Source organism: Taudactylus pleione, unplaced genomic scaffold (genome assembly GCF_031769625.1).
Source record: "Taudactylus pleione unplaced genomic scaffold, aTauple2 ptg000106l, whole genome shotgun sequence".
In the NCBI taxonomy this organism is placed as follows: Eukaryota; Metazoa; Chordata; class Amphibia; order Anura; family Myobatrachidae; genus Taudactylus; species Taudactylus pleione.
In genome coordinates this window covers 1,802,501-1,822,833 of record NW_028284508.1, presented here as the reverse complement: position 1 = coordinate 1,822,833, position 20,333 = coordinate 1,802,501, and the positions used below count along the sequence as shown (strand labels likewise).

General features: G+C 43.1%; 1 protein-coding gene across 1 annotated transcript in view; it reads right to left on the bottom strand.

The window, feature by feature from the left end:
• Positions 1-20,333, bottom strand: part of EDC4 (enhancer of mRNA decapping 4) — a 516,382-nt gene that overhangs the window by 306,630 nt on the left and 189,419 nt on the right. Inside the window, exon 11 of the mRNA XM_088470908.1 lies at positions 16,278-16,377. Within this exon, the coding sequence (XP_088327034.1) occupies positions 16,278-16,377 (100 nt within the window). The remainder of the gene's footprint in view (positions 1-16,277; positions 16,378-20,333) is intronic.

Genomic DNA, 20,333 nt, shown 5'->3' with positions numbered 1-20,333 from the left:
AATGCAGAATATGGGCAATAGCTCAACAAACCAGCCAAATGTAGCAGGAAGGAGCAAGGAATGTAGCGCTGCTGCTATCAGAGGAGACAGGAGCCCTGCTTCACTCTCCAACGCTAGGTAGGCTATGGCTAATATGGCCACTCAGCATCCTGGAAGGGTAGGAGAGTAGGGGGATCTGCCTTGGGTTTACTGGCCACATAAGGAAAGCCTGCCCATGGGGTGGGGGAGGGGTGAACAGGTAAGTGCCAGCCTCCCCCGTCTGGTATTTCCCACAGGGAACACGGCTGCCACTGCTATGAAGCAGCCCCTGCTCCATATAAAATTCCCTGGTGGTCTAGTGGTGAGCGCGGTTAGACCCCACTGCCAGCACCGATGGAGATCTCCTGCTCCAGCGGTGACAGCTGCGTACCCATAGCCAATCTTGTAGGACGCCTTACACTGCCTACTCTGAAAAAACTGTCAAATAAAATAAAACAAACAGTGGGGGACCACCTAAAGCAGCCCCCCTATTACCTGGTGCCCAGCATCTGCCGGCAACAAACTCAAAAACTGAGGTCCAGTGGCTGGGAACAGAGAAGCGGGAGCCTGGGCTTGTGGGTAATTTCATTAACTGGTTGGTGCCCAGACTCTCCTCTCCACGCTATACCCAGAGACATCCCTGTGCCCTCTCGTGGAGGAATAAGAAAAGGCTAGGGAGTATATAGTTACTATAGTGAGTTTTTAGAAGTGGAGACTTTGCCCATAGCAACCAGATTCTACTTAACATTTAACTAGCACCTTCTAGAAGATAATAACTAGAATCTGAATGGTTGCATCTCCACTTCTAAAAAACCCTCACTATAGTAAATATACCATCAGTAATGGACAGTGTAAACAGGTATAAAAAAACCTGCAAAGGACACAGCATAATCAGAGTGATTGTGGCTGCGGAAATATACAGAGTACTAAAAATTGGTTAGTACCAAAAGACCTACAGATGTACAGTATGTGGATCTACTATTCACATACATCTATCCTCTGTCTGCTACAAGTCGCGTTATGCAACGTGTGAGCACCGTGTTAAACTGTAGCGCCAAGCGTCTTTTCGGGCGACTTTTTCTCTTAAAAAGTCGCACGAAACCTGCGGTTATATCTGCATGTGAAATGTTACATTACAGTGTCAGCAGCTGCGACACTATAAAATAGTATTTCGCATGCAGGTATGCATGCCTATATTCTATCCTAGTCCCAGTCCCATCACTTTGTGAATAAGACACAGTAAAGGGAAAAAGTTTTCACGAAAATATGCTCTGCGTTACAGAGTTGCGCCACTAGAGAGGCTGTTTAAAATGCAAGGAGGCTAAATGTACATGGACACAACGGTATACGATAAAGGTAATTAAACCTAATCCACATAGACTCCAATGCAATTAGATTTAGATGTCTGCAAAGGTCGCATTATAGGCGAAACGTGGCCTTTCAAAACAGGCTTTCAGCAGATGCTATAGCCCTGATGAAGAAAAGGAGACTTATGTTCATACCTGTTAAGTCTTTCTTCAACGTCATTGGGTGCACAGGGACAACTCTGGGTATAGCTTGAAGAGGAGAGACTGGGCAGCAAACTGTTAATGAAATATACCCACAAACCCACTCTCCTCTATACCCTGTCCCCAGCCACTGGGACCTCAGATTAGTTTGCAAGCCCATGGCAGGAGCGAGGCAGAGGATAAGGAGAAGGCAGGCATACATACAAAACCAACCATTCGTGCCATGGAAAGTACAGCCAAACTCGTCACCAAGGAAACGCCCCCCCGGCAGACAGGTGCGTCAGGGTGGGCACCCTGTGCTGCCCCCTATGGAGTCAAAGAAAGAGACTTAACAGGTAAGAACATATGTCTCCTTTTCTTCTTCCTCCACTAGGGGGCACAGGGACAACTCTGGGACATCCTAAAGCTGTCCCCTATGGATGGGAACGCTCCTGAGCTGCAGTGAGCATAGAACGCCTGAAGGTGGCGTCCAAGGACGCAAATGTATCAATGCATAAAACCTGATGAAAGCATGAGCAGATGACCATGTGGCAGATATTCAGAGTTGTTCAGCAGAAGCCCCACAGCATTCTGCCCACGAAGTCCCCACTGACCGGGTGAAATGGGCCGTCACCACAGCAGGGACAGAAAGGTTTACCAAGGAAGAAGCTTGGTGAATGGTAAAGCGAATCCAGCGGGCCAAGGTCTGCTTAGTAGCCAGCTAGCCACCCATATGAACCTCATACAAGACAATAGAGAGTCCAACTTGCGGATCTCTCGAGTCCTCTTGACAGAAAGCTGGAGAGCCCTCACCACATCCAACGGGGACCCGTAGTCTGAAATGCAGGAACTACTATGTCTTGATTAATATGGAAGCGGGAAACCACCTTGGGAATGTAGCCCAAGCGAGTCCTTTACAGCCCAGTCCAAAGGTAACGCAAGAAATAGGGAGCGACACGAGAGGGCGCTCAGATTCGACACCTTCCGGACTGACAAGATGGCTAGTAGAAACAAAGTGTTCCACGTAAACCAACACAATACCGCTACCTGTAACTGTGCAAATGGAGCCGACTGGAGAAGTTGGAGAACTAAAGAAAAGTCCCAGGGAGCCACAGGAGATACGAATGGTGGTTGAACATGGAAGACTCCCAGAAAAAAATTTTGCACTTCCAGTAGTAGAGCTATCTCTGGCTTTGAAAAAGGACAGACAAGCCGAAACCTGGACCATGTAGGCCACCGTGGCTGCACCGTCCGACAGTACAGTCACCGGACATCTCTAAAGGAGGTGCTATGAGTGGCACAGAGCCCTGTACATACCTCGAATTTCCAGAATGTTGAAGGAAAGCTGGCTCTCCTGACGAGTCCATTGGCCCAGAAGATTAGATAACAAAGTTACTGCCTCCCACCCCCGGAGACTTGCTTCGGTGGTAAGTAGGACCTAGTCCTGGATCCAAAAGGGGCATCCCTTGTTCAGATATGAGCACTGGAACCACCACAGCAGGGAGAGACGTGCTTCTGGGGAAGAATAAGAGCCTGAGCCTTGAGATTCAGGCGAAACTTAAGCCATCGATTCAGAATGACTTTTTATAAAAGGGACTGTCAGGAAGAAGCTGGTTCAAATAGGAGTATGTCAAGCTCCAAAAAGCACATCAAGATGAATAATAAATGCAGTGTTCTCCCCGGAATTTTTATCCAACCGGGTGGCATCCAAAAGTAGCCGGGTGGGGGCCTTTGCAATTATGCACGCGCCGGGAAAAGGGGTATCTCCCAGACCAATCCAGCCCGACATGTCTCAGGCTGCTCCCCCACTGGCTCTCAGTCAAAAGTGCCCCCTATATTTGTGCCCTTAATACAGTGCCCCCTGTAGTTTTCCCCTTTATGCATTGCCCCCTGTAGTTTAGCTTTGCCCTTATGCTGAAGTAGTGCCCCAGACTGGTCCCTTATGTAATGCCCCCAGGCTTAAATAGTGCCCCCAGGCTGGCCCCATATGCAGTGCCCCCAGGCTCAAATAGTGCCCCCAGGCTGGCCCCTTTACGCAGTGCCCCCAGGCTGGCCCCTTTATGCAGTGCCCCCAGGCTGGCCCCTTTACGCAGTGCCCCCAGGCTGGCCCCTTTACGCAGTGCCCCCAGGCTGGCCCCTTTACGCAGTGCCCCCAGAATTAAATAGTGCCCCCAGACTGGTCCGGGTCCTGTCCCGGCCCCAGCTCTTGCTTGCTGGCCGCTCTCCCGCTCGGCGCTGCTGCGCGCTGACCGGATCTAACTAGATCCAGCAGGCGCGCGGGGAAGGCTCCTCACGTTGCGGGTGATGTCATGACGTCACCCGCGCAGTGCATCACTGGGAACGCTTGCCTCTGAAGTGATTGGAGGCTTCTTTAGCCTCCGGTCACTTCAGAGGCCAGCATTCCACAGCGGGGATCGGCGGGGGTCGGGCGGCAGGCTGTTTCTGCCGGGCGATGCTCCCACAGAAAACAGCCTGGGGAGAACACTGAAATGGTTGAACAGCGCTGTTGTCAATAAAATCTAATATAATTCACCTTAATAAAATATAATTCACCTTAAGGAGACAATTGTGATACCTATTGGTCCTACGTGTAACACCTAATGTTCTTAGGAAAATAGTACATTTAATTCAAAGAAAGAAGGTCTATGCATTAATGAGGTCAGAAATAGGATCAATTAAGTATACTGTATTAGATCAGAAATAAAAATATATGCATATTCTTACTATGCTCTCTTATATAATGATTCTCAGACGGCTTGGCTTAAAAGTCAAATACAATTATTAATGCATAAAAAACAGTTCTATAAATACACAGATGGATGGAACAATAGCTATAAAATCACAGTTGATGCATAATCACTGTTCATGTAGTTAAAATAAAAAGAAGCTTCTAGGCGCTCCAGACAGTTGTAATTAGTGAAAGATTCCTAAAAGCAGCTCACCACTGAGGGGATTGGTTTGCCCCCAATATGTGGATCCTATGTCTAAAAACGAAAAAATGTGGGAGCGCTGAATAGAAATTAGATATTAAAATAACTAAACATATAAATAATAAAAAATAATTAAAAAAATAGGGAGTGGCACTCTTTAATTTAATGAAAAAGTATTTTATATATATATATATATATATATATATATATATATATATATATATGTTATACACAGTCTTCTTAATCAGTATTAAAAGGAAAAAACAGTTCACAGAGTAAACACAAATATTGATACAGACACAATTATATTGAAAATATATTCTTTGATAACGGGGAGTAGATCTTTTTCCTATAACAATGTCCGCAGATACGATGAAGAGTTCTGTGCGACAGGATAGATACAAATCTCTATAATTGAGAATATTCTTATCACAGTGGAATTAGAATTTGTTTGGGGTGTAACAAAGGTTATTTTAGAGTTATTATAAATGTGCATCTACATACTTATATGGGATACTGTAATAGTCCCGCTTGCTTACCTGCTCAATATGGAGGTCTGTGAGTGGTATGGTGGAGGACACAGTAGCCCCACTTGCTTACCTGCTCGATGTGTGTCTGTGAGCAGTGGAGACTACAAGTAGGTATCTTTGTATATTCGTCCTAGCCGGGAGAAAGCTCTGGCGGCAATGGGTAATTTGCTCGAAGTGAGCTCTAGGCGGTGGTGCCGCTATGATGGCATAGCGGTCTGTGCCGTCCATGTAGCTAGTCTCCGTGCAATGCTCCGGAGTCTGAGTCCGAGCAAGTGGTGCAGGTCTGGTTGTTAGCAACTGTTCCTGCAATAGGATGGAAGTAGGTGGAAAACCCAAGCTGCAGTATGTGTTATGCTCAGATGAGCTCCGGGCAGTGATGCGGCTGTACTAGTATCGCCGACGGAGCCGTCTGTGCAGCCCGTCTCTTGTGTAGTGCTCCGGAGCTTGTAAATCCAAGTGGATAATATAGGGTTGATTTCTGGCAACTGATCCTAGAATAGAGCAAGGATGAGTGAGGGAATCTAACGCGTTTCTCGGCCTCACAGAGACTGGCCGTTTCCTCAGAGGTAATGGATCTAACTCCTAATTCCACTGTGATAAGAATATTCTCAATTATAGAGATTTGTATCTATACTGTCTCACAGAACTCTTCATCGTATCTGCGGACATTGTTATAGGAAAAAGATCTACTCCCCGTTAAAGAATATATTTTCAATATAATAATTGTCTCTATATCAATATTTGTGTTTACTCTGAACTGTTTTTTTTACTAACCTTTCAATACGGATTAAAAAGACTGTTTAATATATACACATTATATATATATATATATATATATATATATAAATTAGGGATGTGCAGGCTCGGATAGGTTCGAGTTTGCAACGTGGAGTTCGGATTTTTCCCTCCAAAAAAACGGAACTCAGAACGAGGCAAAACGTCATCTTACATGGACGAACATCATCATTCCTGGACAAAAGACCAGGAATGATGATGTTCGTCCATGTAAGATGACGTTTTGCCTCGTTCTGAGTTCCGTTTTTTTGGAGGGAAAAATCCGAACTCCACGTGCAAACTCGAACCTATCCGAGCCTGCACATCCCTAATATAAATATATATAACGTTTTCATTAAATTAAAGAGTGCCATTCACTATTTTTTTATTATTTATTATTTACTTAGTTTAATATCATCTAATTTCTATTCAGCGCTCCCACATGTAGTTAAAATGTCTGTCACACAATGCATAGTAGCACTCGTGAAATGATATGGAGTAAATTTCAGGGCAATCCGGGTTAATATCCAGCAAACAAAGTGTGAATTACCAGCCTTGAGATGCACTCCGTCCCAACAATGAGCTATGAATCCTGCTTTTGCTGTTGTAGATGACAGTGTATGCAGCCAGAGTGTAGATAGAAGGGTGTTGGTCCGGAACTTCTGGTATATTCTCCAGTCAAATGTGGCAGTTTGAGGGACGCTAAACACATAGTGGTAGTCCCCCATAACTTTGTCAGTAGCTTAGTGTCAAGAGTCCAGGAGTGGGGTTTATATACCCATGTAGATAATTATAAGTGGAAGCAGCTGCAGTCACTTCATTCACTAATTAAACCAAGCCATAGGTGTGATCCAAAGCATTTTAGAAAGCATTTAAGAGGAAAACTATATATATATATATATATATATATATACTGTATATATATCTTAGAGAGACATACTAAAAATCGACCACTCGCTATCATAAAGATATGTATATAAAATAATCTATATAGATTAATATGTAGCTGATCCTGTACATACCCATTTTTACGAACTACCATATGATCCCGTGAACCTATTGTATCATGAGTTAGAATATTTAAAATAGCTCTGTACATCAGCAGTCACATGGTGTAAACAAACCCATGCTGCTAGATGTCTCTCTCAGTGTGAACATCTGGTTCACTCTTACGGGTAGTAATACGAGATATTGATGCTCAATAAACAGAACAGCTATTATATGTCACTGTTATTCATTAATTATATGTTACCTGGTATATCACTATACATAGAATATGTCAATGACATTCATATCAACAGTAAACAAAAGTAAAAGTATGTAACTAATATGTATATCCCTCATTCGGCAAAAACATAAGGTGGTAAATAATCATCTATTAAAATATAATGTATTATTGGAAACCGGAGGAGATATATACACAGTGAAAAATAATTTTGTGGAGCGCTAGTTAAAACAGATGACCACACTGATATATATATATTTAATGAAAAATAGTAAAAAACAAATAAATAAATAGCATGAACCACAGTAATGGAGCATACACACGGTCAGATTTGTGAGACTTGTCAGATTTGTCAGATGAAGTTTTGAACGATTAAACGATTTGAACGATTTGACCAAAGATTTGAACGATTTTTGACTGCATTAAAATGAATGGAATCGTTCAAGTCTGACTGCAAACACATCAGATGTCAGAAATCGTTATCTGACCATCGGGAACGCGCATCGTTGATCGTCCATCGTTCAGGCATGTCAGATATGAACGATTTTCCTTCAGATATGAACGAATGAAAGATTTTTAAATCGTTATCGTTCATATCTGAAGGAAAAATCTGACCATGTGTATGCACCATAATAAACATTAACCAGTGAACTTCAATTCAAGGTAATTAGGGACCATAAAAAGATCTCTTTAACGTGGTGGTTCACCAGAGTCATTCTGAATAAATATCCACTCCTGAATTGCAGGTATTCCTTTAAGTATGGGTTATTTGTAAGAAAAATGTGCATGAGTATGCCCACATAAGGGAGATGATAAATCACCTGTAAAACGCCATCCGGAATTGAAGCCAATTATGAAGCCAATTATTGTATATAAGTCATTATCTGTACTTGAGTATAGGGACAGTCTTTCAAGATGTAGAAGAACATATTGTATACCTCATTTTCCCACAGCGATGGAAGCCAGTGGGCCTATAGGGAAGCCATTATTCTTTAAACTCAGAGGTAGTGACCTGTATATAATCCTTACAAGTCTTCAAACGGCTGGGAGCTAAAATGCATTTTGGTGATTTGTTTTTTCTGTATATCACAAAAGGTTTAGGGGGTAAGATATCTCTAAGACTATTAACTTGTTTTAAAATTCGATAATGTTTATTAACAATCTCCCTAATCTCTTTGTGATGAGAATTCTACTTAAACAATATCTCCTTATTGATTTAAGTTCTCTTTAGTTTCTAATAAACTTGATCTTTCCAGACATGAGACTTCATCTAGGGCTTTTTGTAAAATATATTTGTGATATCCTCTCCTCTCAAAAAAAGACGACATATCATCTGCCTGTTTCTGAAACAAATTCTAATGTGGAGCAATTTCTCTGTAAGAGCATCAACTGTCCCTTGGTGATGCTTATTTTCCAAGGTTGATGTTGAGCTCTTTTGAAATGCAAATATGATTGTGTGCTGACTGATTTAATGAAATTGGAAGTATGGATTATACCATCAATAGCCTCCAGGGTCACATCCAGAAACTCTATACGCTGGGAATTGTATTTATAAGTGAATGAAAGGTTGAATTGATTGTGCTTGAGAGAAGAAAAAACTGGAGACAGTGGAAAAATCCTCATCCCAAATAAAAAATAAATAGTCAATGTACCGGCCATAGAAAACCAGGTTTGCACCAAACTCGAACCCCCACACATGGTGGTCTTCAAACTCCCCTATGTATATGGTTCACATAGCTCGGCGCAAACCTGGTTCCCATGGCCGTCCTCATGATTTGGAGATAAACGGTGTACCGAAACAAAAAATAATTGTGAGAAAGAATATATAAAATGCAGTCTCTCCATCCTTTTCATTCACTGACAAGAGAACAGCAAACACGGTATAGCCCCCTCCACTCAACTAAGCGAGCTTCCTAAATAAGACATTACTGCTTCACTTTGCAAATTCCACGTTTAAAACGAAGCTCCATCAACAATAACATTAATAAAAGTAAAAATTAACCACTAGTCTCTGAGCCATTTACTTTAGTACTGAGTTTAGTCCTTCTACATATCATATCATTTCCTTGATTAGTCACACTAATTTACATCTACTGCGTTGTTAAATGATCCATTACAGGCGCAGGTCTATACTGTATGTTACTATATACATATACTCAAGTTTGATGGGGAATGTGTGTATATAAAACTAACTTCCATAGTTAAGAAAGCATAGGCTGGTTTCCAAATGATAGACTGAATGCATTGAAGAAAATGGGTGGTGTACCTAAGTTGTGACCTAAGCTACGGGACATAGGGCTGGAGGAAACAGTCAACATAAAAAGAGAGATTAGATATTGAGGGACAAAAGCACACACTGACAGATATATTGGCCGATCAATTGATTGACCAATAAATCTGCTGCCCTTCGGACAGTGTGTACCCACGATATGTCTACGAACACAGACATATCACATTGGCGACCTGGCCGCCAGTGTGTACCCACGATACATCTGTGCTCACAGACATATTGCATTGGCTGTGCTGCACAGCCGATGGACAGATATGTCTACAGACTTACCTGTCCATCGGCAAGTGTGTACGGATGGTCTGCAGACACACAGCGGCAGCTACGGAGAGGGGGCGGGACACGCCTCCACCATACCCACCAGGACCCGCGGGCTGAAAGATGATGGCCGTTCAGTGTGTATGAATGACCATCATCGGCAGATCACTATCGCTATAGTGTGTAACCACCATTAATGCCCGAAATTAAGGGGCGTCCAGGGTGTGAGGTGAGGGATTTATGGATTTTGGGTAAATGATAATAGAATGAGGGATATACATATTCGTTACATACCAGGTGACATCATCGATATCTCATAACACTACCCATACGAATGGGCCAGACGTCTAGCAGCATGCGTTTGTTTACACCATGTGACTGCTGACGTACTGAGCTATTTTAAATATTTTAACTCTTGATACAACAGGCTCACAGCATCACATGACAGGTGTCCACGTCACGTGAACCAGCAGTTCGTGAAAATGGGTATGTACAGGAACAGCTATATATTAATCTATATAGAGATTACTTATTTTATACATATATATATATATATATATATATATATATATATATATATATATATAAGCGAGTGATCCATTTTTAGTATAAGGCTCTCTATAAGATATATATAGTTTTCCTCTTAAATGCTTTGGATCACACATATGGCTTGGTTTAAATAGTGAATGAAGTGACTGCAGCTGCTTCCACTTGTAATTATCTGCATGGGTATATAAACCCCACTGACGGACTCTTGACACGAATACCCCTTTTACACCGGAGCTAAAACCCGGGTTATTGTAGGGTTAACCCAGGCAGCTCCTTGGTGTAAAAGGGGTGAGGGTTGGATCGCCGAGTCGAGTGACCCGGCAATCCAACCCAGGTAAATAGCAGGGTTTAACACGAGCGTAGCCCGTGAAACCCTGCTGTGTGTACGGCGCACTCCGGGTCACGATGACCTGCAGTGCGCCGTAAGCCGGCCGATTGGTCTGGCTTCAGTGGCGCTTGGAGACGACGTCATCTCCAAGCGTCCACTTTCACGCCGGAAAAGCTGGGTCTATGCAGACCCGACTGCGATGCCGGCTAAATTCCGGGTCTGATCCGGATAGGAACCCTATTCCAACTCCAGGTCAGACCCGGAATTTTGGTGGAAAAGGGGTATAAGCTACCGACAAAGTCGTGGGGGACTACCACGACGAAAGGCATTTAGCGCCCCTCAAACTGCCACATTTGACTGGAGAATATACGAGAAGTTCCGGACCAACACCCTTCTATCTACACTCTGGCTGCATACACCGTCATCTGCAACAGCAAAAGCAGGATTCATAGCTCATTGTTGGGACGGAGTGCATTTCAAGGCTGGAAATTCACACTTTGTTTGCTAGATATTAACCCGGATTGCCTTGAAATTGACTCCATATCATTTCACGAGTGCTGCTATGCACTGTGTGACAGACATACTACATGAACAGTAATTATGCATCAACCGTGATTTTTTCACTATTGTTCCACGGACTGAACTAAAATCTGTTTTTTATGCTTTAATAAATGTATTTGACTTTTAAGCCAAGGATCTTTATATAAGAGAGCCTAATAAGAATATGCATATATTTTTTGGTTTCTGATCTAATATAGTATACTTAATTGATCCCATTTCTGATCTCATGAATGCATAGACCGTCTATCTTTTAATTAAATGTACTATTTTCCCGAGAAAATCAGGTTTTACAGGTAGGACCAATAAGTATCACAATTGTCTCCTTAAGGTGAATTATATTTTATTAAAGTGATTTATATTAGATTTTATTGACAACAGAGCTGTTCAACCGCTTCAGAATGACTGTTTGGAGAGGTCGGGAGTGGAACTGACCGCACTCCACTACGTCGAACCTTGAGACCAATGACCCCAGAAAGTGTCTCACTTTCGACAGCGTCCACCTTCCCTAAGCACTAAGGTACGACATTTCTGACCAAAGTTTCTAAATGCATCCGCACTGAAGAAGCCGGCCTCCCACTCAGAGGTCTCCTGGGGTGGAGCCCTGTCCCATCCTGCAGCAGGTTTGTCCGCTGGCTTGGCAGCTGGACGTCTAGTGGGACCAGGGTTGCTTACCTCTGGGCATGGAGCACTTAGAGGCTGAAACCTGGCTTCTGGGTAATGGCTGACCTCTGGCTCTGTGTGGACAAAAAGTACTAGATACTAAAGCTCTAGGTCTCAAGTATCAGACACCTAGAAAGCAGATTTAGGTGCTGCCAACGTGGCCACTATCTTGTCCAATTCTGGACCAAACAGAACATTACCCGAATAGGGAAGGGCCTCCATCCGTGTCTGCCTTCCAGGCCTGAATCTATAGCTGCTTCGGAGAGATAAGAAGGTGTATCTCTAACGTTGTAACCAGAGAGATGCGCCAGAGGAAAGCTCTTCCTCCAAGGCATATACCCAGCGGCCGACCGCTTAGCCATCCAAGCCGATGCAAGGTCCAAACGAGCTAGAGCTCCTGCATTCACATAAATGGTTTTTAATAAATTTGCTTGCTTCCTATCCATAGGATATTTAAGAGATGCCGTATTAGGAATAGGAAGGAGACATGACTAAATCCACAAGGGGAGGATACTACCACTTAGCCCTATTCATTGCTGGGAGAGTGTAAATGGTAGCAATGCGCTTGGACACTACCCTACCAGGGTGAGCCGTGACTCCGCTAGGAGGTCTAGCAGCTGAGCAGAAGACGGAAATTCTATAACTGTCTTCTACTGCTCTGAATCTGGGAGACTTGCTCTGAGTCTTCCACTAGGAGAAGGGCTGTACTGCTGTGACAAAAGCCGCTACATCTCCTGGGGAGATAAAGATAAAGGAGTAAGGCTTTAGCATGCAGTAGGCCTATGTCTGGGAGTCCTTATCTAGCATCTGCTGAGAGGACATGGACCAGAGCTGACCCTTGGACTGGCTGTTGGAAAAGTCTGCATCCCGGTTGGCTCTGCCATGGAAAGCGGAGGCCTACGACAGGGAGCATGGAACTTCCTGTCTACAAACTGTAACATCACCAGTGTAAACTTGGATGCCCAAGCCAGTTCCTTGGATTCAATGGGCGAAGTCACCTGTTGTGGGTCCGTAAAGCAGCAGACGCAAAGGCCATCATGCTCCGGGTATTACAGTGCCTCCATCCTGAGGATAAATAACAGTAACACACTCTTTATATATGCACAATACTGTAGATCCTACCTCCTAGGTAGTCTTATTTCTGGACACACAAAAGAGCGCAGCACTGGAGCCACCACCTACTTAGTAGCTCCATTCTTGGAAGACATAGGTGATTCAAGAAAATCTTCACATATAAAGGCATAAACAGTGAGTATGCTATCAGAGGATTCACACAAAGTGTGCCCAAATGGGCTTTGTGTAATAAAATATACAAGTTTATATCTATCTCTATATCTCTCTCTCTATAATAAAATATACACACACACACATATATATATATATATATATATATATATATATATATATACACATACATTCACACACATCTATCTGCTCCCAAGGCGCTGAAGCAACAGCAGTGCACACAGTCACACAATGTAATATACTGACATGCACCCAGACCGCTCAATGCTGTAGAATAAGTGGGCTAATAATGCGCAACAACCCGGCTTCTTAATACCAGGCAGCAGCTAATCACACAATCAGGCTTAGCAAAAACGAAAAATGGAGGAGACAGAAGCCCAAATGTCTCTCCATGAGCTGTGCTGAGGCGGGCAATGCATAAAATGGCCGCTCAGCATCTCAGAGGAGGTGGAGAGAGGGGAGGATTGAACCTGGGACGCGCTGTCTGCAGTGAGGAATCGCTCCCAGGGCTGGGGAAGGGGCTAACAGGAGCAGCCCTGCTTCCCAGTCTGGTATGGACCCCAGGGTATCAGCCAGCACCGCTATTAAGTGGTGTCCTAATCTGTAATAACCCTGGTGGTCTAATGAGCGGCGCGGAGACGACTAGTGCCATCACAACCAGCAGCGGCAGTGGTCTCCTGCACTGTGGTGACTGTCGTGTGGTGTGCGGCTCCCTGCTAGCAAGGAGCCGCTCTTACCTTTGTGAGCTGTCCGGCTCTCCCCAGCATCAGGCTGCGGCATGCGACTCCAGTGAAGTCCACAGTCCAAGTACTGCGACCCCGGCGCTGGGTTGGTGGAGCAGCAGTGACTGTGTCCTATAGGACGCCCTGCACCGCTTGCTCAGAAAAGTAATGTCAGAAAAAAAGAATATGGAGGGACATCTAAACATCCTCCCTGAAAAACGGTGCCCAGGTACTGCCTTTGTCACCAAACTAAAACTGAGGTCCCAGTGGCTGGGGGCGGGGTATAGAGGAGAGGAGAGTGGGCTTGTGGGTAAATTGCATTAACCGTTTCGTGTCGAGTCTCTTCTCTCCAGGCTATACCCAGAGTTGTCCCTGTGTCCCCTAGTGGAGGAAGAAGAAAAGTTTATTAGCTCATTACGCTCTATAAGGCAAATTAAAAGTCAATATAATATTAGTCTGTGCCCAGCACCTGATCTCTGTCGCTCTTCATGGGAAGGACACAAACAACTAAGATCTCACCTATATACTCTGTGAGGCTTGAGTAGTTGTATACGCTGTGAAGTGTAAACTGACAGGGGTATCAGCAACAGACAAATTATATGAGAATGTGGACTCTGCAGAGTAACCTATACTCTAGTCATGTGAGCACATGGCCCTTAAACCGAAAATAATTACCTTTCCTGAGTATAACGAGGTGTTAGCATTGTATCCATGAATAATGTAGTCTGACAGAGGTCATTGACCTCTGTCCTGTAGCGCCGAAAGGGAAGTATAAGGTACACTAACACTAGTGCTGTGGTCTTAACTTAGAAAGAAGTACCTTTCAAAGGTTTGTCTGGGAAGGCAACTGATGTACTAAAGTAGACAATACAGAATGTCTTAATACACCTCTGTAGCATAACTGATCGAATAAATATATTGGAATTTACCTAGCTATGGCTATAACTAAGGTAGGTTCTGACTGGAGAAGGAAAATAGAAAAAACATCATAATTATCTGCAGGAGCACAGGCTGCTGGAAAAGATGGCCTCCCAAAGTTCACCCAAGATCCCTAGCGGCTGTCCACACAAAAGAGCAATTGGCAGGGTCTGAACCTCAGCTCTGTCAGTCATCTGCATCAGAAAAGCCACCTCCATCAGAATATACACTTTAAGAAGATTAGAAACAGCTTTAGTTAAGTAAGCCATGTATTGTTTAGATATAATACCACGGTGCATATGCCACCGTGCTAGTCCAACACCAACTTGCTAGTCCAACACTTAATATCTGAGCTATTTACTTCCATCTGCTCCATTAGTTGGAGGGAGTGAACAACCAACCAATAAGGTTACTAGACACCTGTGAACCAAGCAGTAGGTTGGGTCTAGGATTCTGCCAGTTTACCAATCTTCCACCTGCACTGAAGAAAGGAATGGGAATGTTGGTGCTAATAAGACAGACCGAATTGCTAGTAGCTATAGAGAGCGTTCAACAGCTGCTATATAAGGCCTCATTGCAACTGGATCAGGCTACTCACTCCTCAGAATATAATTTAGAGACTGACAATCAACCTCTGCAAGGGAGAGGATCTCGGATTTAGACTGTAGCCTCTTATGTATATAAAGGAACTTCAGGGTCAAGATCTGCTGTAGCGAGCTAGACATCAGAGCTACATCTTGTACCAACTAAAAACCCTGCAGCCCCGGTGGAGGCGCAAACGGAGGTGGTTAGAGGTACTCGCAGAGCTAGTTATATATGATCTAACATGGTCTAGGATGGAAGCCTACACTAGGAGCTGAGCCACTGAGGAACTAGACTGTGGCTAGCAGAGAATGTATCACAGCGACCAGTGATTTCTAAAGGAGAGGGAGTTATGCACTAATGCCCTCTACACTGGAAAGCCCTGCTCAGCAGAACTGATAGGAGCCTATGAAATGATTCCAGCAGAAGGTACTTAAAGTGGCCTAAGAGGAAGATAGTTGCCTGAACCATGAAGCTCACGCTATCATATATATAGCTTCAACTTTTCAGATGAAAAGTGCATGATTTCTGTGTAACTATGCAGTATAAATGTATACAAACAGGTATGCAGTATATAGAGTGAATCAGCCAGTGAGAGAACATTATCACTGAATGAACATTTTCAGGTGTAATACAATAATCTTACATTTTAGTGTATACAAAAGGTGGGGGAGGAGAGAAACTGGCCAAGGCTACTCCCCCATGGTTGAACCCCGAAGACGTGCTTCCGTTTTGATGGCGTCCCGTTGCATGTCCCCGATGGTCCTAATGGCAAAGTAAAGGACCGGATAGCACCTGCCCCTTATGGTCCGTAGTGGCTGTGTACCCGTTGTGCACTCCAGGGACTGGGCAATCTAACTGACCAAGTCACCAGTGTATCGGCCACTAAAGCAGGGTACCATTGGAACTGCTGGCATGCCTACAGCATCACCACTGACAGCCCAAATAAAAATAAAATAAACCAAAAGAAAAATTAAACTTAAGCTACAGCAGGAGTTAAAAAAAAAAACGTGCCCAGCTCCATTGGGCACCAAACAAAAACAAAAGGCTACAAGCAAGGAAAAGAGTAAGTGAGGAGCAGTCACATATACCCCAATGTGTATATAACAGTGTCCCCCCATGAATGGAAGAAAAAATTAAGTTAAACAATGAAATTATAACCAAAAAATCCAAGAGGTAACAACTACATTTTAAGAAACATACTTTTCTTTGAACATCAGTGAGTATCAGGAACTCAGCAGACAAATCCAGAGAAGCCTTTAATCCTGGTAAAACACTGGAGCTAAATGGATCTGGTGAAAACCTTTAAAAAAAAAAAATAAATAAAAACAAATAAAATATAACCAGTCAACCAAATATAGCAATTTTTTCAAAAGTTTGTTTTCAATATTATAGGTATAGTAATACATTATTGAATCTAAATAAACCTTTGGGTACATTTAGGTTTCTCAGTCTACAATGCTATAAGAACTATTTATAAATAACATTTTGAGACAGCTGTGAACAATCCATATTGTGGGGGGAGAATTAAATTAGCCACTGTAATTTACTGTGGGCAAATTGACCCCCCGAAGCATGGCAGCCGGCAGCATTTAACCAATTAATTTTTTTTAGTTATAACAGCAGAGAAATTGTCATTTTTTTTTTTAAATTTAAGTTTAAAAAGTATTTATTAAAATATATTTAATTATTATATTTAAAAAATATATACCTAGATGTTTTGCATCCCCCCAAACTCCACTGTCCAGAGGCCCCCATTGTAATTTAACATCCCAGCCCCCCCCACCAGTGTCAAAAGATCCCCAGCAATAACAACTTCTAGATATATTAGGTACCTGTAACCCAGACCTAGGGATAATGGGGGCCCAGTTCTGCTCAGAATGTGTGTGTGTGTATATATATATATATATATATATATATATATATATATATATATATATATATATATACACATACATACATACATACATACACACATACAAACACACATATATACATAAAAAAAAATATATATATATATTTATACTATCGGTTCTACTCGGTTCCGTTCGGTTCTTTTTACCGGATCTTATTGGGTTTCAGCTGTCACGAGTTTTGGATAGCCAATAAGATTCGGTAAAAAGAACCGAACGGAACCGAGTAGAACCGAGCCTGCACATCCCTAATTTATACACACATATACATATACACACACACACACACACACTATATATATATATATATATATATATATACACACATGAAAACGGCGGCGCTCAAGGGTATTGAGTAGATATTAATACTGACAATTGTGTGTAATTCATTTCGACGTTTCAGTCCCAATCGACTTATCAAGAATACGACCCTGAGGAAGACTGAGAAGCAACAGTTGAAACGGACGTCGGGCTGCTGCAGCTGTTTTCTGTTTCTTTGGATCATGTGAATAAACCATCTTTGTTCATCTAAAGATGAGTGCTGGTTCTTTTACTTATCCTTGCAGGGAAAGTTTATATTATATATTTTTTTTTATTTTATTTATTTATATTTTTTCCCTGTCGCGGCACTCATCTGGACTGAAGAAACCACAACTCAGCGTGTACTTCATCCAACGTTTCGGATTTTACTCCTTTGTCAAGGAACAGATATAAATGCAAGTCTTGCATTTATATCTGTTCCTTGGCAAAGGAGTAAAATCCAACACGTTGGATCAAGTACCCGCTGAGTTGTGGTTTTTCCAGTCCAGATGAGTGCCGCGACAGGGAATATATGAAGCTGTTTCTATACACATGCTGAGCACCCTGGCAATTTAACAACCCTAGATGGGAGTGCCATCCCTTGGAGTAAAATAAATATTATATATATATAGGTCAAGCAAAAGGACGGCACTCCCGGACTATTTCCGACACACAGTTTGTTCAACACCTATCTCAAGACATATATAATATCAAAAAGGCATCTTAATTACACTAAGATGCTATTTTAATATTATATATTACGTCTTGAGAAAGGCGTTATTGAACACAGAAACGTCGACCTTATGCCGTTGATCTAAAGATACAACTCTGTCAGTTGGAAATAGTCCGGGAATGCCATCCTTTTGCTTGACTATATTGTGTTTCCATGGACTACGTGGATGGTTCAGGCACCCTGGCATAGAGACTTGTTTTGCCTCGGCTGGGAGGCCCGGTGAAAGGGCTCCCTTGGCTGTGGCATTAGCCCCCCGCTAGAAAAAGTCCAGTCTGGTTCTGGATAATACAGAATCATTTTTTCCCCCTGTATTTCCAGAACCGGATCATGTAATGTACACTTTTTCACTTCTTTAGTTTGTTTTTTATATATGTAGCACTTTATACACTTTTTATTATAACCTCCTACTTAGGTAGGACTTAACACATAGGCTTCCTTTATTATTCTTTAACCCTCACTTTAAATCTCACACTAGTGTGATGCCATGGGGCGGTTCTGCTGGTTTGGCCTGGGGGGTCCGGTGCCCTATATTTGTTCCATGGGAGTGTTAGGGACCTGCCTGATAGAGGTCACCTGGACGCGGTGGGCAGGCCCATAATTATGGCCATTATTATGCAAAGAACCTCTTTGATGCTATTTAGCAGTTATATTATTAGGTTCAGCATGGTTAGAGTGTGCACTTGCATTTGTCTCTTTATGCTTGCAGCACTACAAGTCTCAGCAGGTAGCACCTCACATTGTGCTTAGGGTGTGCAATCTAGGGCCCCTCTCCCTATGTATATGTCCAGTATGTCATAAGACTGCACCCCGGCCAGGGTTTAGGGTGCCCCTGGTACCCCCTTCCTGTCGTTTCAGTGCCTTTTGAGAGAATTGGCATGGATCTGATAGGGGCGGTGGAAAAATCTGCTTGAGGGCATCAATACATACTAGTAGTAGTGGATTATGCCACCAGATACCCTGAAGCCATACCACTACGTGATACCAGGATTTGTTAACACTGTACACCCGCTTGGGAATACCAAAGTAGGTCTTAAAAGACCAAGGTACCCCTTTTGTCTCTAAATTAATGAAAGACTTGTGCCGGCTGTTAAAGGTGAATAGGATCACTACCTCAGTTTACCACTGGCACACTGATGGACTAGTCAAATGCTTTAACCAGACCCTTAAACAAATGATAAAAATGGCAGTGTCTGAGGAAAAGCGAGATTGGGACTTACTCCTACCCTATTTAATGTTTGCAATGCGAGAGGTACCATAATCCTCTAATGGATTTAGTCCTCTCGAACTCCTCTATGGGAGGGAGGTAACCTAGAGGGATTTTAGATCTGTTGAAAGAGGGGTGGGAACAACAGTTATGCCAAGAACCTTACATCATTCAGTTTGTGGCCCAATTGTATGGCCATTTAAGGAAAATTGCTCTACCCATGTGCTCCTGAACGAGCACATGGGTAGAGCACAACAGCTGCAAAAACGTCATTATGACGTGAACACGGTTAACCAGTCTTAACCCAGGAGACATGGTATTGGTTCTGGTGCCCACCAGTGAAAACAAAATGTATGCCCAGTGGCGGGGCCCTTATGATGTTATAGAGGCAGTGGAACTTGTTAATAATCGGGTTCAACAGGTTTAGGCAGCGGGGAAGGGGGGGGATTAGGGTTAGGTACAGGGGGGGAGGTTAGGGTTAGGCACCCCTAAGGAGGGTTAGGTTAGTAGATACTTACCTTAGGACGATCGGGATTTCCAGCGCTGTCGGGCTTCCGCTGCCGGGCTCTGCTGTTTTGTCGGGCTGCCGCTGCCGGGATTCGAACATACTGGGATATGTTGTAGGCAGAGGGCATGTAAAACCTCAGCCCAGTAAGGTGGGGGCGGTCCTCACATGGCCTAAACCCAAAATGTATATCCCAGCTCAGAACATTCCTTGGCCTAGTGGGTTGTTACCACAGATTCATTCGTGATTTTGCCACTAGGGCAGCACCATTAAATGAGTGTTTAAAAAAACAGTTCCCAGACAAAATAGTATGGTTTAGACAAGCAGAAGCTGCATGGCAAGATTTGAGGAGCGGCTTTTGTGCAGAACCTGTTTTGCAGGCTCATGATTCCAAGAAGCAATTTATATTGCAGACAGATGCCTCAATTAAGGGAAACCCATCCTCTACCTTAGCCGAAAATTGCTGGCAGGGAGCGCAAGCACTCAAATGTGGAGCAAGAGTACTTGGCAATCAAGTGGACAGTAGACTCATTAAAATATTATTTGTTGGGGCGGGAATTTTTTTTTGTTACAGATCACGCCCTTTTACAGTGGATGCAGACGA